General features: G+C 43.8%; 1 protein-coding gene across 1 annotated transcript in view; it reads right to left on the reverse strand.

Annotated features, from left to right (window-relative positions):
- LOC124612674 (prefoldin subunit 6) overlaps positions 1 to 18,002 on the reverse strand; it is a 49,546-nt gene that overhangs the window by 8,397 nt on the left and 23,147 nt on the right. The window contains exon 3 of the mRNA XM_047141001.1: positions 6,225 to 6,349. Coding sequence (XP_046996957.1) covers positions 6,225 to 6,349 — 125 coding nt within the window. The remainder of the gene's footprint in view (positions 1 to 6,224; positions 6,350 to 18,002) is intronic.

The raw sequence follows: 18,002 nt of genomic DNA on the forward strand, positions 1-18,002 counted from the left end.
GTGCCTACACATGCATCTCTTTCACAAGGCAGAAGCCAAACCCCTGCAAGCCATGAGCTGAAGCTGAATAAAACATTTCTCTAGACCAGTAGTTCATTAAGGGGTCCGCCGACCAACACTCCACTATTCAACCTACCGAGTGCCATTTGTCCCTACAGTATTATGAGAATTCAGTTACATTAGCACAGATTGTCCATAAAACAAGACAATTTCAGAACTAAAATTCATGAGGTTAAACATTTAAAGTAATCAAAATTAATATCTGTATAAGATAAAATTCTGTCTACCATTACCTCTTTTCAAGTGTGTCTTTGAGAAAATAGTAACGATCCAGAACAAAAAACAAACCATTTTATCCTACTCTTTGAAAAACAAAACATGCTGTGGCATGCATCAGACACGCAACAGAGATGATCTAAGGCCATTTCAAGAAAATTTCTATTTCACATTTCTTAAATTATAGACTTAAGTCTGAGAAAGTAAGGAAATTTAAATAGTAAGGAAAGAGAATTCAAGAGGATGGTTAACCCTTTCACTGCTGTGGAAGTGTATATGTGTGCTGCCTGGGTTTTCCTACAGTGCTACTGATGTCTGTACAAGTCCTGAGCCGCCAAACTCTCACTGCTGCAGCCTAATTACTTAAGCATCTCAGTGGATGCTTTGAATATTTATTTCGAATATTTTTTTCCATTTGAAAAAAAAACCTCATTCCAATATCTTTAACTGTTTACGAAATATGACAATTGTTATGGTCACATAATTCCCAATTCGCAGGGATGAAAATGGGCACATCGCACACAACCGTCTGTAGGATATAAAAATCTATGACTTGAGAACAAAATGAGATACCATTGTGCTCTCAGTTTTCATTACTGCAGTGTTGTTTTCATGTATTTTAAGCTACCTGCATTTTTCCACACTTGGGCAGTAGTTTGCACCGACACATAACACGATAGGACACTTCATGCTGTAGATATTGGGGGAAGTAAGATGTGTATGCACCTTATGTGGGTGCTCTATTCATTCTGAGCTGCAATTCTTGTTCAGTATGGTGTGTCGAGGTTTATCTCATAAAGAAATCACTGATTTACTTGCTGCCAAAGAGCTTTTAGAGGATTTTGACACTGAAAGAGACTATTCTGGGCAGAATTGTGCAATTGAAGGATATGTGGCCGATCGTCTATTAATAATAGATCACTGTAACCATTTACACAAAAATCTGTTTCAACTGCTCATTTCTGTTACGACTTCATTAGTGCTGCAGTGTTGTTGACAGCATTATTCTTTTCAGAAAATAAACTGAATGGAATCAGTTTATCAGAAGAGAATGCCACTAGCTTACACACTGGGTTTACCACTTACACAATATAAGAAAAATTCTTGCGAAGGTACATTCCATGACGTTGGTGTTTCTCTGTTGCTCCATTGTGGACACAGGACAGTGGCTTGCCAAATATTTACCGAAGAACCTCGCAAAACTACCATATGTCTTGAGGTGTTGTCAAGTCTTTGAGGAGCACTCTAATAACAGACTCACAGTATCTAGACACTGGTGGCTTCAGTATGCAAATGTCAACACATCTGATTGTCTACACATGGAGTGCATTTGGGGCCTGAAGATGGCATACTGAAATGCTGAAACTGGTTGCCAAAATAAAATGGCTTCTTATGACATATGGCTGTTTAGTGACTTTCTTTGCTAAAGGTCGGTCTTTTTTGTTCAAAGGTTTTTCTAACCAATGAAGCCACAGAGAACTGAATGCTCAAATAAGTCTATATGCATTGCAAGTTCTAGCAAAGAGTTGTAATAAAAATGAACTGAAACCTCATTCAATACTGATTTCATCGAAGCTAGTGACATTTGGTGAAATTAGACATTTCCTGGGCCCTGTTTTTCATGCTTGTGTTGCAAGAAGGCCAAGAATTGTCTGTCACTGGAACACTAATCCAGTGACGATTTACAAGTTTTTTCCGCAGCTGACTAGGCATTTGCAGTTTACACAGGAACTTGACAAGCCGAAGAGATCAGGAAAGAATGATTTCATTCACTCCTCAAAGTGTTTCCTTATGACAGTAATATCAAAGAGCAGTATACCTGGGCACCCTCTCAGGGGACACCACCTTATAGTAGGCACCTTCAGTGCCGGGCGGGAGGGTTTGCATGCTTCAGTGAAGTCGAGAGCTATACCGGCGGTAGCACAGCTACTGGCAGGATCTCCCAAGCCGGACTGGTCTCGACAGAGGAGCCAGACAAAGTGTGTCCCACAACATAGGGCAGGGAGGGCTCTAGAGGCGTAGTGAAGCCAGCTTCCGTAGAGGAGTAAACCTCATACAAATCCTTGTCCTCCAGGTTGGGGGTTGGGCATGGGGCTAATAACCCCATATTGTAAAAAAAAGAATATTACGGAAATTCAACAGAAGCCTCGGAAACTGGATGGAAAGCATGTATCACGACCCCGGCAAAGGAAACGGATAAAGGATCTAACAGTAGCATCATGGAATGTGAGGACAATGCTTCAGCCTGGAAAAATGAAAGAAATGGCCAATGGAATTTTAAAATTCAAATATGATATTTTAGGGCTACAGGAAATAAGACGGCAGGGGAATGGGCAGATAGATAAACCTGAGTACTCATTGGTATATAGTGGACCAGAAGAAAGAACAGGCCAACTTGGAACAGGGTTTATAATAACTAGGGAAGTTAGGAAAAGACTTCTAGAATTTGAACCCATAAATGAAAGGATGTGCAGACTCAGACTAAAAGGTAAATTTAGGAATATATCAATAGTTAATGCACATGCACCAACAGAGGAAAAAGAGGATATAATTAAAGAACAGTTCTACGAAGACTTGGAAAAAGTATACGGTGCAGTACCTAAATATGACCTGATGCTAGTAATAGGAGATTTTAATGCAAAAATAGGGAGGAATGAACATCTGTATGGAGTTTCTGGAAAATATTCACTACATGAAGAAAACAATGAGAATGGAGACTTACTATGCCACTTCGCAGCAAGGAATAATATGATTATTAAAAGTACCTGCTTTCCACATAAAAGGATCCATCTGGGTACTTGGAAGTCTGCAGCCAATGGAGTAGTCAATCAGATTGATCATATCTTAGTGATTGCACGCCACTCCACCTCAGTTACGGATATACGGAGCTGCAGAGGACCAAACTGTGATTCAGACCACTTTTTGATAAAATCAGTCTTGAGAGAGAAACTGTCACTAACAAATGGCAACAGAATGGGAAAGATGATGAAATGGAATGCAAACAAACTGAACATCCCTGAAGAAGTAAAAAATACCAAGTAACACTAAGCAGAAAGTTGAGCAATGAAGAGACCACAGTTGGAGTAGGTGAAAGGTGGAATAGGTTTGAAAAAGCCATTAAGGATGCTGCAGAGGAAATAATAGGCATAAGAAGGAACAGAAGAACCCAGGAGTGGTTTGATGAAGACTGCAAGTCAGCAATAGAGGAAAAGAACAGGGCAAGAACAAAAATGCTACAGAGAGAAGCCAGAAATAATGTGGAACAATATAGAGAATTAAGGAGAAGAGCTAACAGACTGTGCAAGAGAAAGAAAAGAGAGTGGAATAAGAAGAAATTTCAAGAACTAGAAGAACTGAAGCAACAGGGTGAAATAAGAAAGTTCTATCATGCCACAGGCAAAATGAAGAATAGTTTCCAACCAAAAACAATGGCCTGTTCCAGTAAAGATGGGAAAATGATAAGGGAGGAAGAACAGATAGTGGGAAGATGGGCAGAATATTTCAAAGATACACTAAGCACCAGCCTAGAAGATGAAGAGACAGCTGCACAGGAGGGAAGAGTGGAGCTGGAAGTAGACAATGAAACCAATGAGGCAAGAAAGCCAACACTACAAGAGGTCTCCCAGGCTGTGCACAAGTCAAAAAACAATCGAGCCCCTGGGGAAGACAGCATAATTGCTGAATTAATAAAAACTGGTGGTGAGGCTGTAATAAAGGCACTGCACACATTAATATCAGATATATGGGAAACAGAAACTATGCCAGATAATTGGAAAATTGGAATAATAGTCCCCATTTATAAGAAAGGGGACAGAACAGCATGTGAAAACTATAGAGGTGTAACACTCCTAAGTACAGCTTATAAGATCTTCACATGTATATTAAACGAAAGGATATGGAAGTGTGCAGAAGGCATACTAGGGGAATATCAGTGTGGCTTTCGACCGGGCAGAGGAACAACTGATCAAATATTTGTGATAAGGCAAATGATGGAAAAGTTCTATGAATATGATATAGACCTGCATTTCTTATTCATCGATTTCAAACAAGCCTTTGACAGCATAAATCGGCAAGAACTATACAGAGTACTGAAAGAAGTTGGTATATGTGCTAAATTAATAAGACTAATCAGAATGACAATGACAGAGACAAGAGCAAAAGTAAAGGTCCTTAGCAGAACAAGAGAAAGCTTTGACTTTAATAAAGGTGTGAAGCAAGGGGATAGTCTCTCCACTGTCCTATTCAACATTGCCCTGCATAGTGCAGTAAATAAAATCAACAAAAGAGGCACCATATTTATGAAAACTAGCCAGATATGTGCATACGCTGATGACATTGCTATAGTAGGAAGAAATACCAATACACTCCTAGAAACATACCGGGCAATGGAAACAGAAGCCTTAAAAACTGGCCTCATAGTATATGTAAACAAAACAAAATACACTCCTGGAAATTGAAATAAGAACACCGTGAATTCATTGTCCTAGGAAGGGGAAACTTTATTGACACATTCCTGGGGTCAGATACATCACATGATCACACTGACAGAACCACAGGCACATAGACACAGGCAACAGAGCATGCACAATGTCGGCACTAGTACAGTGTATATCCACCTTTCGCAGCAATGCAGGCTGCTATTCTCCCATGGAGACGATCGTAGAGATGCTGGATGTAGTCCTGTGGAACGGCTTGCCATGCCAATTCCACCTGGCACCTCAGTTGGACCAGCGTTCGTGCTGGACGTGCAGACCGCATGAGACGACGTTTCATCCAGTCCCAAACATGCTCAATGGGGGACAGATCCGGAGATCTTGCTGGCCAGGATAGTTGACTTACACCTTCTAGAGCACGTTGGGTGGCACGGGATACATGCGGACGTGCATTGTCCTGTTGGAACAGCAAGTTCCCTTGCCGGTCTAGGAATGGTAGAACGATGGGTTCGATGACAGTTTGGATGTACCGTGCACTATTCAGTGTCCCCTCGACGATCACCAGTGGTGTACGGCCAGTGTAGGAGATCGCTCCCCACACCATGATGCCAGGTGTTGGCCCTGTGTGCCTCGGTCGTATGCAGTCCTGATTGTGGCGCTCACCTGCACGGCGCCAAACACGCATACGACCATCATTGGCACCAAGGCAGAAGCGACTCTAATCGCTGAAGACGACACGTCTCCATTCGTCCCTCCATTCACGCCTGTCGCGACACCACTTGTGCGGGACCGTAGCCCAGCTTCATGGAGACGGTTGCGAATGGTCCTCGCCGATACCCCAGGAGCAACAGTGTCCCTAATTTGCTGGGAAGTGGCGGTGCGGTCCCCTACGGCACTGCGTAGGATCCTACGGTCTTGGCGTGCATCCGTGCGTCGCTGCGGTCCGGTCCCAGGTCGATGGGCACGTGCACCTTCCGCCGACCACTGGCGACAACATCGATGGATACTGTGGAGACCTCACGCCCCACGTGTTGAGCAATTCGGCGGTACGTCCACCCGGCCTCCCGCATGCCCACTATACGCCCTCACTCAAAGTCCGTCAACTGCACATACGGTTCACATCCACGCTGTCGCGGCATGCTACCACCCATCCAGGAGGTCAGTGTGCTAGTCACGTTTCTTGCTACTGTGTGTGTGTGTGTGTGTGTGTGTGTGTGTGTGTGTGTGTGTGTGTGTGTGTGTGTGACAGACGGAGGGGAGGAGGGGTAGAGATATTATATATATATATGAGAGAGAGAGAGAGAGAGAGAGAGAGAGAGAGAGAGAGAGAGAGAGATGGTTCTTTTTTCCTTTTTGTGGGAAGTGGGGGATTTTCAAACCAGCATCTGCATAAATATTTCTCCATTAAAATCTGAGAGATTACACCTATTATGCCAAGTGGTAAAAAATTACATGAAACTCACAGGCTCTAATGTTATCATGTACAACAAGAAACTGTGCATGGTGTCTACTTACAGCTCACCACGAATGTAGTCCATTCGCTTCGCCACATTTTGCTTAGCTTCTTCAAGATCTTGCTTCACTAACACTGGACCAATCATTTTATACACTTCAGCATCCTTTTTCAGCAGATCAAGTTCCTGAAAAAAGTGTAAGTCATAAAGAAAAAGGCATACTTAAATCAAAAATATGTTAATAAACCAGAACGAAATAAACAGAAAATTTATTACATCATATTAACATACATAGGGTGCATCATAACTAATAATGAAAACTGACATGACGGAAGTACACGACAATATAAGAAAAAATGTCCCAGTAAACATGGGTCCACCAATGAGCTGTTTGTGAAATGAATGAGAGTGAGTGGTTGCTAACTGTCACTGACTTCACTATGAAATATTGTGGGTTTAAGTCTCCATCCAACAGGTCTCCATTCACCCATGCTCCACAGTTGAAAAATGCATGATGGGGTGAAGCATGGTGGGGCACTGGCACATTTTGGTGCTGATGTAAAATTAAATCTAACATGTCAGTATGGTCCAAGATAGATAGGTCAAGCAGAGCCTGTATCTTGCCCTCCAGCATCACCTGACAAATCTCTTTATTTTTCTGTCTGGGGTCATCTCAGAAGTGAAGTATACAGCAGTATACACGGTTGACAAAATGGAGCAGTAAATTGTACGGTCTTGTCCAGATTTATAGATGACCCAAGAGTAAATTGTAGAGTCTTGTCAAGATGTATACATGACCCGGGGGTAATTGTTTTGTTTCGTTTCAGGGTGCAAAAAACAACTGAGGTATACGCACACACCTAAAAACTGTAGAACGCAAAAACAGAGAGGAGTTAAAAAATGATTAAACGTCAATGCCAATTGACAAAAGAGAAGACAGCTAAAAACAGGACATGGAGAAAGGGCTACTAAAGACACCATAAAGAAACGGAGATCCAAAACAAAAAATTAAATGGCCTTCACCACATTGCTTCGACGGATAAAAAGTAAAAGACGGCTGAGAGCCCATGCGTCATTTGCTAAAATGGCTGATAACTCAAGACAACAAACCCAAGCAGGAACGTAAACGGTTAAAAAATGGACATTCAGCCAGGAAGTGGCGAACAGTTAAAACTCGGGTGCAATGTCGAGAAAGTGGTGGGGGAGCACCACTTAACAAATGACGATGGCTAAAAGGCAGTGTCCAATACACAATAGTTCAAAATTACCTCCTCCCAGCAGGAGAGCCGAGAGGTGGTCATCCAAGTCACTGGGAGAGGCTTAATAATCCTGAGCTTATTCCCATGAAGGGAGGACCAATGGCAATGCCAAAGGGACACCACCTCCTGATAGATGCCAACACAGAGAAAATTAGAGGGAATATAGGAACTAGTGCGCTGAGGTACAAGGACTGCAGCCTCGACAGCAGCATCAGTGGCCTCATTTCCTGGCAGACTGACATGACGAGGAACCCACATAAACTGCACAGTGGCTCCACCAAGAGTGAGCAAGTGACAGTTTTCCTGGACCTGCTGCATTAATGGCTAGGCACTGTACAGCGCACATAGATTTTGAAGGGCGGCGAGAGAGAGTGAGCATTGGACACAACTGAAAAGTCAGTGTTGCCGTATGTACTCAGTGGCCTGACATAGGGCGAAGAGCTCGGCTGTAAATACTGAGCAGTGTACTGGAAGCCGATATCTAAAGACATGGGTGCCATCGACGAAGGCACAACCGACACCGCTGTCAGTCCGAGAGCCGTCGGTGTACACAAAGGAACCATCGCTAAATTCCATGTGAAGTTCGTGAATGTGAAGGTGATGGAGCACGGCTGGAGTAGTGTCCTTAGGAAGTGACTGAAGGCTAAGGTTAACACGGACCACTTCACGAAGCCAAGATGGTGAAGGGTTCACACCCACCGGGAAAGTTGCAGATAGTGTGAAATTAAACTGCCAAAGGAAATACCAAAAGTGGACTCCAGGAGGTAACAGAGAAGAGGGATGCACACCATACTGCTGATCAGAGATATCATCAAAGGAGGTGGTATACGATGGGCGGCCACACATGGCACACAAACGGCATGCACACCTGCTGAGGAGACAGTCACAGCAGTAGGACAGTGGCAGTTCAGCAGCTCCAGCATACAGACACTCAACCAGGCTAGTGCAAAAGGCACCAGTGGCCAAACGGATGCCATGATGGTGGATAGTGTTGAGACAGTGTAAGAGGGATGGATAGGCAGACGCATAAACAAAGCACCCATTGTCAACTTTCGAACAGACAAGGGACCGGTACACGTGGAGGAGGGTGCTTCGATCAGTGCACCAGGAAGTACCACTGAGTACACATAGGACATTGAAGGACTATGTACAGCATACTACCAAGTAAGACATATGGGAGGACATAGGCATTCGTCAGTAAATTGCGAGACTCGAGCCACCATACCAGCCAGGCGCGTATCATACGTTCTATCACCTTGCAAACGCAGCTGGTAAGAGAGATGGGGTGGTAGCTAGAAGGAAAGTTTTTATCCTTACTGGGCTGCAACATCTGAATATGGATGGCGCCTGGTCCTGGGGCGGAGGATCGGGATAAACTGAGAGCATGATCTAGCTCCCTCATAGTAAAGGCGGCACTGTAGCACTCACGATTTGGGGAAGAGAAGGGTATCATGGAGGAAGGCAGGGTGATAGTGGGAGGAGCTCGAAACTTCCACAAAATGGTGGCCCAAGATGTTGGAGATAGCAACAGGGTCCACGATAACAGCATCTGCTACTGTCAGGCCGGAAATTGGGGAATGGATCTTGATACCAGAGAGCTGTCAGAGGTTGGCCCACATGACAGAGGAAGGGATGGAACTGTCAAAAGAACTAGAGAATGAAATCCCGTTAGCTCTTTCGCTATCCCAAAGAACGCGACGACACTTGGCACGCATCTGTTTATAATTAATGCAGTTTGCCATTGTAGGATGACGTTTGACAATGCGGAGAGCATGTCTTGGTGCACGAATTGCGTCTCAGCATACCCCAGTCCACCAAGGCATGGGGACACGACGTGATAAAGAGGAAGTATGAGGAATGGAACATTCTGCAGCAGTAAGGATAACGTTTGTGAGATATTCCCCCTGGTCATCACAACTGGAGAAATCTTGTTCTTCGACGGTCACCAGGGAGGAGTAAAGCTCCCAGTCAGCCTTAGTAAGCTGCCATTTGGGCAGGCGGATGGGGCAGGAGTCAGCAAAAAGATAGCACACAGGAAAAGTTCACTCGAATAGGTATCAGAAAGAACGGACCGCTCAAGACGACAGGCAAGCTGCACAGTGCAGAAGGATAGGTCCAAATGCGAATAGGTGTGCGAGGAGTCAGAATGGAAGGTGGATGCTCCAGTGTTAATGAGGAAGAGGTTAAGTTGGTTAAGAAGGTCAGCCAAGAGGGCACCTCTCTGACAGGTTCTGGGAGAACCCCAAACTGGATGATGCGCACGCATTAAAGTCACCGAGTAGCAAAAATGGGGGAAGTAGCTGCCCAATAAGCTGAAGGAAGTCTGCCCTGATGACACGGAATGATGGAGGGTCGTAAATGGCACAGAGGGAAAATATCAGGTGGGGAAGGGAAAGGAGACCTGCAACAGCTTGAAGATGGGTAGTCTGACAGATGGGTTGACTGTGAATGTCATGCGGTATAAGCATCATGGCGCATAGATTTTGAAGGGCGGCGAGAGAGAGTGAGCATTGGACACAACTGAAAAGTCAGTGTTGCCGTATGTACTCAGTGGCCTGACATAGGGCGAAGAGCTCGGCTGTAAATACTGAGCAGTGTACTGGAAGCCGATATCTAAAGACTTGGGTGCCATCGACGAAGGCACAACCGACACCGCTGTCAGTCCGAGAGCCATCGGTGTACACAAAGGAACCATCGCCGACCTTGGGGGAAGGTCAAAACGAATCCATAAGTAATGTGAAAGCTCAAAGCAGTCGTGAGGGTGCAATTTCACAATCTCATTTCCTGAAGGCAGAGTACAAGGGGATGCTGCGATGCTAAAAGCAGCCGTAAATCCTCTATGTAGGACCCACCACTGTGAACGTTCCATTGGAGGACAGTCGTGATGAGGAAGAGAAGTAGGAGTGTCAACTCGGCGGCTGCCGAGTGACAGCCAGTGTAGAGTCTCTACTACATGGCACAGATGCAGGAGATTCCTGCTCCATGGGGTCCACAGAAGCATCGGCTTGCTTGTGGTGTTGTTCCATGGAATCCAACGTTGAATAATGGTCAGTGGTGCGCACCAGCAATATGGAGGCTGGCTGTGCTAAGGTACCACATGGCAACACCATCAAAGAGGATCTTCAAGTTGGCAAAGAAGATAGTTTGCCTTTGGAGGATTTCTTCGAGTTTTTCCGGTTAGAGGAAGACTAGGGTGTTGTTTGACTGTAGGGATGGAGGAAGTCTACAAGGGAGTTCTCCTTCTGTCCTTTCTGCCCTACCGATTGCGTAGCTGGTGGCTTCCCCCTTAAGGTGAGAGTTTGACGATTTGTTGCATGCACAGCTGTATTTGGGGCGGGGGGCAAGGGGGTGGGGGGATGGGGATGCAACCTTGGCACTGGGCTATTTCACAACTTCAGAGCTCAATTTGAGGTTGCATGTCTGCGTGGCCGTGTATTTCACGGAGTGAGGGGTAGCGAGAACAGCACTAGAGGTGCCAGACAGGAGAACAAAGGGTTTGCGACTAGTTGGTAACTAATGAGCAACTGGGTAAGGCATTTTTTCTATCATCCAGATCTCTTTCACAATCCACTCATTAAGATACACGGGACAATCCCGAGAGGCAGCATGGCCGCTATTACAGTTGATACCGGGGGGAGAAGGAGGTGGACAATCATCCTTGTGTGCGTCCCTACTGCAGGTTGGCTGGGTGTTGATAAGACGTTCTAGTGCGGTTGAAACGACGACACTGGTGGCAGCACATCGAGTTCGGAATGTACAGCCAGATTGTGATGATTTCATAGCCTGCTTCGATATTGGATGACAACACCACTCTATCAAAGGTGAGGAAAAGTGTGCAGATGGGTACTACAGAGGAATCTACCTTTTTCATTCCACGATGGATGGCAATGACACCCTGATCAAAGAGGTAAGATTGGATTTCGGCCTTGGTTAGACCGCCAAGCAGTCTGTTGTAAATCACACCACGGGAAGAATTCAAAGTTCTACGGGCCTTGACACGAACAGGGTAGCCATGGAGAAGCAAGGCAGCAAGCAGTTGTTCTTGAGAATCAGAAGTAGTATCCAAAATTGAAGTGCCATTCCGTAAACAAGAGCAGGATTTCACAGGGCCAGCAACTGCGTCAACACCTTTCTGAATAATAAATGGATTGACAACGGTGAAGGACTGACCGTCTTCCGTACCCGAGACCAGGAGGAACCATGGTGCAGCGGGAAGGGCCTTTGAATCATTAGCCTCATTATGTTTGTTCACATCTTAGGTCACACCTTCCAAACACCTGACAGAGGGACCAATCAGCATTTTAGGAAGGCTGCAACACAGGCAATCAGCCTTCTCTGGGACTGGCCTGTACCATGGGTACACGCAAACCCTGCTGGTTGACCCGGGGCTGGGAATTACGCGTCAGACGTGTGGGCTGGTCTTCAGGAGCGCACAGGGAGGAAGAAAAAAATGAACCTCAAACACTGGAGCAGAGGAACGAGAGGGGGGGGGAGGGGGGGGGGGGGGGGGGGGGAAAGAAGAGGTGAGACTGTTCTTATGTAAGCGACAGACAATGCAGAACATTCACAATAACATACATGTTCCCCAATGGAGGGGATAAAGAACAGCAAGAGGATAGACATGCAGCACGGAAGGGAAAAAATGCCGCAAAGGCTGGGGCCCTCCGGTAGCCAAGCCAAACCGACCAAAGAGTGGCAAGCCCCCTGAGGCGAATTGAAAAAAGGACCACCATTAGTGATGAATGTCATGTCTTTGTTAAATCACAAACTGTACACTTTTCGATTAAAATATGCTCTTGTTGGCTTATGTCAAGCAACAAAATGTCCCTCATAGATGTTATTTAGTGAAGTGCTGGATCCTGTAGCGAAAAGGCAGGCACATTCATGTGTATTTTCCATCAACTGACACCATAAACTGCGAGCGTACCATGTGTTGTCGAGCGTGTGCTGTGGTTACCATCCAGGTATTGAGATGGCAACAGCAACTGAAGTAACATGGGCAACAATTACTCAAATTAAATCTGATGTCTTTTATTATGCTTTACAATTGTTTAATACTCTCTTGGGAAGGCAATATCAAAAGTCTTGTTGACTAGGAAGTGATATAAAGTGCGAATAACTAGAAAAAACTTCAAAAATGGTGACATATTTCAGTCTGTTTTTCTGTTATAACTACAGAATTCAACTTGTTATAAACTTCACAGTCTAACTATGCATTACCAAAGCCATGAAGATTATGGGTAGTAAAACTACTGCACAATGGCCTGTAGGTTTTACACCACTATCACACTGTAAATTTTGGTGAAGTTCACAGCAGTCTTCCTGACTTTCCTTTGGAATGGATTCATGTTATAAAAAATGATTAGTATGTCTTTTTATCATGTAAAGCTATTGGTATCCTAGTTTAATTCTGGTTTAAAGTATACCACAGTGAGTGCTAGCATAGTTTGCTCTCATGTGGAACATTAGTGTAAACATGAAAAATTGTATAAATGTGTTGGTATGGTGTCTGTGGTGACTTAACCATTGCTGATTCATTTTAAAGTGGGAACACCAGTATCTCTAGCTGTGCAACAGCAGCTACCTGTGAGTTTCTGCACCACAGGTCCCCAAACCTGATAAGGGTTTCTTTACTCAGGATCCCAAGCTGATGATACACTTCTTTAACTGTCAGAGTCCAAAGTTAGAAGAGGTCTCTTTTAGGATCATAAGCTTATGTTTACTTCAAGCTACTTGAATTTTTTTACGGATTTCACTAATTTGCTGAAGAAAATCAGGAACAAAATTGTACTGCCAGCCAGATGATGTCACTGATGGGATTGTTTGGGAAGAAATGTTGGCACGGCAGAACCCAAAAAATTACACTTTTCAAAGATGATTAACTCAAATTATTGAAGCCACAAAAAAGGGAAAAAATATTCTTTCTATTGAACTACTTATTTCATTTCATTTTTTATAAAAATGATTTTGTAGAGTTGAAAGCTATAGACATATCTAAAAAAAAAAAAAAAACAAGAAAGACTATTTATGTGCTGTTTTTCTGACTCAAGCTTATTTTCCAATAATCAGGTCTTTTGATATTGTCTTCCACAGATAGTACTAAACAAACGTAGAACATTATAAAAGATATCAGATTTATGTACCAGCAGAATATGGGCCAATTTTCAATGCACCTCCACCTTGTTGTCATTTTTAGGGCCTTAGATGCTCGGATTGCAAAACCAAATATCAGAATGGAAAATACAACGTAAAAATTACAATATTATGAAAAGGATAGATTGCTACTCATCTTATAGCAGAGATGTTGAGCTGCACACAGGCATAACAAAAAGACTACTAAATTCATAAGCTTTTGGCCAAAAGGTCGTCTTCTGAAATACACACACACACACACACACACACACACACACACACACACAAGAACACGTGACCACTGTCTCTGGCTGCCAAAGCCAGACAGACTGAGCTATGGGGTCAAATAATAGAGTACATATTCATATTTTTGCAAGCACTGAATTAATGAATATGAAACTTTATCAGTGTTCACTGGGAACATGTGTGAATGGCAACACAAAATTTCAGCAAAGTCTGTGCAGTCACATGGTTTTTATATATATATATATATATATATATATATATATATATATATATATATATATATATATATATATATATATATATATATATATATATATTAGACCACTTGGCTAGGAATGGCCCTACAGCAAGAGAACTTTGACACACATTTCCATCTTTGTAATCATAAAGTTACTTTCCTTCAAATAAAAAACCAAAACACAATATCTGGAACTATTTCAGAGATACAGCACTTTAAAGTTATTTCAAAGAATCGCATGTTTGAAATCATGCTCAAGGCATGTATCTCGAACCAGTAACTTTTTGGACAAAAAAAAAAAAAAGAAAAAAAAAAAAGAAATAGGTTTCTAACTCTGTTCTAAATTTTAAACATTATGTTAAATTTGATAATGTCGGACTATGAAGGTAGGATTTTTTTCTTAGCCTCCCTTAGTTGATATGAACTAAGCCAGATATTCTAGTATGCTACAACTTTTCATAAATAATATGGCCCAGAAAATTCCAGCAATATCAAATCTTAATAATTTGCAAGGAACAAGAATCAAACTACTGATCTACAGGAACAAGAATCAAACTACTGATCTACACATTCCCATCCAGTAATAACAAAAGCTATGCCATGATGAATGATGCACGGTCTGTGCATTATCTCCCCCCTCACCCCGCTCCCCGGCAAAACAGCAAAAACAGTCTCCCCCCTCCTGGCAAAACAGCTACCTGCTGTTTTGGAATAGACCGAGTTACTGGATCTGCATCTAGTCTGTCATATTTCGGGTGACAGCACTTGTGGATGCCTCAAGTAACTACTTATATCTAGACAACATGACTGTCAGGCATGTATGTGAAGCAACAGGACTACAACAGAGATTCATGCAAAGCCAGGATGATGATATCTCTTTAATGTAGGATCACCATCTACGACTAAGTAGATGACATTGGAACACAGGATTCAGTATGGACCAAAGTAGTGCTTTAGTTAACATTTTCCCAGTAGCCCAACCTTCCACACAGATTAAAAAATCCATACAAGGTCACCTGGATTGTCGCTCACAGATTGCTGTCTGATAGAAATCGTTCACTGTGTGTCCCAGGTCCGTATGTGGCACTCTTGTCTTACTAACTACTCCAGTTCTGGTATTGAGTGAACTGTGTGAAGTTGAAATGGAAAGAAAGATATATTATTGCCCAGACTCTCAACTATAATCAGGTATACGAGTATGAAACTTTCAGTGTCTCGCATTGCTGTATTATATGTGAATGTGACAACAGATTAATTGATTAATTGACTAATTTTGGGGCATTATAGGACCAAACGGCAAGGTCATCAGTCCCATGACTCCAAAGTTACTTGCAAAAGAGAGAGGGTCCACTAAAACTGAACAGATCCATTCAGAGGAGTTAAATTATAAAACACAGACATTAAAACACACACAGTAGAAGGCATAAAAGGGGTGGATCAAATCTAAAAACTGGTAAAGACAGAGGGGTAAAAGAGTGGTCTTTCCACAGGGGAAAGGTCATGGGGTTCCAGAACAAGAAAACATGAAGAGAGGACCCAATCACAACCACCCTGCCCCTGCTCAAGGAGTAAAGCAAAACCTTACATTTGGAAATAAAAACCATTTTCACGGAGGAAACTGAGGACCAGTTCAACCATCCATGAACTGTCTGCCAATATTTAAAATTATGGATCTGGAAGACTATACTTAGAACAACAGGCCATAAGAAGGGGACATTCCAACACTATATGGGATACCATCAGTCTGGCTCCACAACCACACTGTGGTGGTGGTTCATTACATAAGAGGAAACAATGGGTGAGCCTGGTACAACAAATGAGTAGACAGCATAAGACATTGGACTCCTTCTGAGAGGAGCAGAAGGAAGAGTGCCAAACCACAGTAACCTTCTTGATTGCGCAGATTTTATTACTGAGAATAGCAGTGCACTAGATGCCATGACACTTTTTGCCAAAAAGGGAATGGGGTTAAGTAGCAGCCTCTCTAGCCAAATGGTTGGCCAGTTCATTCCCTGGGATGCCCACATGGCTTGGGACCCAGAGAAAGACAACTGAACAGGCAGCACGGCCAAGGGCAGAGAGAATGTCATGGATAGCAGAGACCAAAGGGTGATCACAACATGATCCCAGCAATAAATGATGTTCTAAGCCAGTAAGAGACATGAAAGCATATCCTGCCTTATTTATCGTCTTAGAACTATCAGAGTAGAAGATGGTAGCACCCTCGAACTCTGCAAGGATGGGACGTACAAGACGCTGAATGACTGTTGGGGCAACAGAGACCTTAGATCCTCGAATAGGTTGGTCCTAATCCGTGGTCTAGGCACCATCCAAGAGAGGATGTGGGAGGGAATACACAGGGGGCATTCTAGTGAGTGGAGATGGAGGAAAGTTAGATGCATTCCAACCGGCAACCCCACCCATGGGCGGTTATCAGGAGGGAGACATCCCTCGTTTACAAAGAGGGTTGGTTACACAGGATGGTCATGGAATCGGCACATGACAATTGCGTAAGAATCCAGGAGTTGGCTCCACTGTATTTGTTGAGGTGAAAACCCCACTTCTGCGAGGAGACTGTCAACGGGACTGGCGCGAACGGCACCAATAGCCAGACACACCCCACAGTGGTGAACAGGGTCAAGTATTTTCAGAGTGGAAGGAACATCTGAGCCATAAACCTGACAACCATAATCTAGTCTGAACAAGACGAGAGTAAGGTAAAGATGGAGAAGAGTTGCATGGTCTGCACCCCAAGATGTGTGGGCCAGGAGGCAGAGAGCATTAAGCTTCCGCATATATGTAGTCTTCAGATGGCAAACATGGGACAGCCAAGTCAGCTTTCTATAAAAAATAACACCCAAGAAATGGAACTGTGGTACAACATCTAGGAGGTTGTCACCCAAGTGAAGTTCTGGATCGCGATGTACTGTGGTTCCACAACAAAAATGCATAACCTGTGTTTTGGAGAGAGAAAACTGGAAGGTATGGGAGAAGGTCCATGCAGAGGCCCATCGGATGGCACCTTGGAGCTGGCACTCGGCAGATATTACCAACTAGGAGCTGCACCAGGTGCAAAAATCATCGACATACAACACCGGCGTAACCAGAGACCCAACAGAGGCTACAAGTCCAGTCATGGCTATGAGGAAGAGTGTGACACTTAACACAGAACCCTGTGGACACTGTTCTCCTGAATCTGAGTGAAGGGCCAGGTCGAACCCGGAAGAGCCGGTGCGATAAAAACTCTCACATAAAAATCAGAAGGGGGGCCTCGAAAGCCCAGGTCAGGGAAGGTTAACTAAAATATGATGACACCAAGCCATTTCGTATGCCTTAAGTAGGTCAAAGAAGACCAAGAAAGGTGCTAGCGGTTAGTAAATGTCAGTTGGATTGCTGTTTCCAACCTGAGTAAATGGTCTGTTGGAGATCGTCCTTCCCAGAAGCCACACTGATACAGGGAGAAAAGGCCCCAAAATTCGAGTAACCAACATAATCAGCAGCTAACAACACCCTCAAGCAGTTTAAACAGTACGTTCATCAGGCTAGCTGTAGCTGTCAAGAGACATTGGGTTCTTCCCAGGCTTAAGGACAGGTATAACTATGCTGTCTCACCACTGTGAGGGAAAGGCACTTGTGAGCCAAATGTGGTTGTAGATTCTGAGTAGATGTTGCCTCTAGGTAACAACCAAATGTTGGATCATCTGGTTGTGGACAGAATCAAGGCCTGGGCCCATGCCATGTGAAGAGGTAAGAGCCTGCAATAATTCCCACTTAGTGAAGGTTTTGTTATAGGGTTCAGCTTGGAGAGGTTCGAAATGGAGAGAGGTCTGTACAATTTGGCATTTCTGCCAGAGAAACGTAGCAGGATAGGAAGAGGAAGCCAATGCTGTCACAAAATGTGTTGTGAGGTGTTCTGAAAGGATCAATGGATCAGTACACAGAGCACCTTTGAGGATACAACTCT

Source organism: Schistocerca americana, chromosome 1, assembly GCF_021461395.2.
Source record: "Schistocerca americana isolate TAMUIC-IGC-003095 chromosome 1, iqSchAmer2.1, whole genome shotgun sequence".
Taxonomy (NCBI): domain Eukaryota; kingdom Metazoa; phylum Arthropoda; class Insecta; order Orthoptera; family Acrididae; genus Schistocerca; species Schistocerca americana.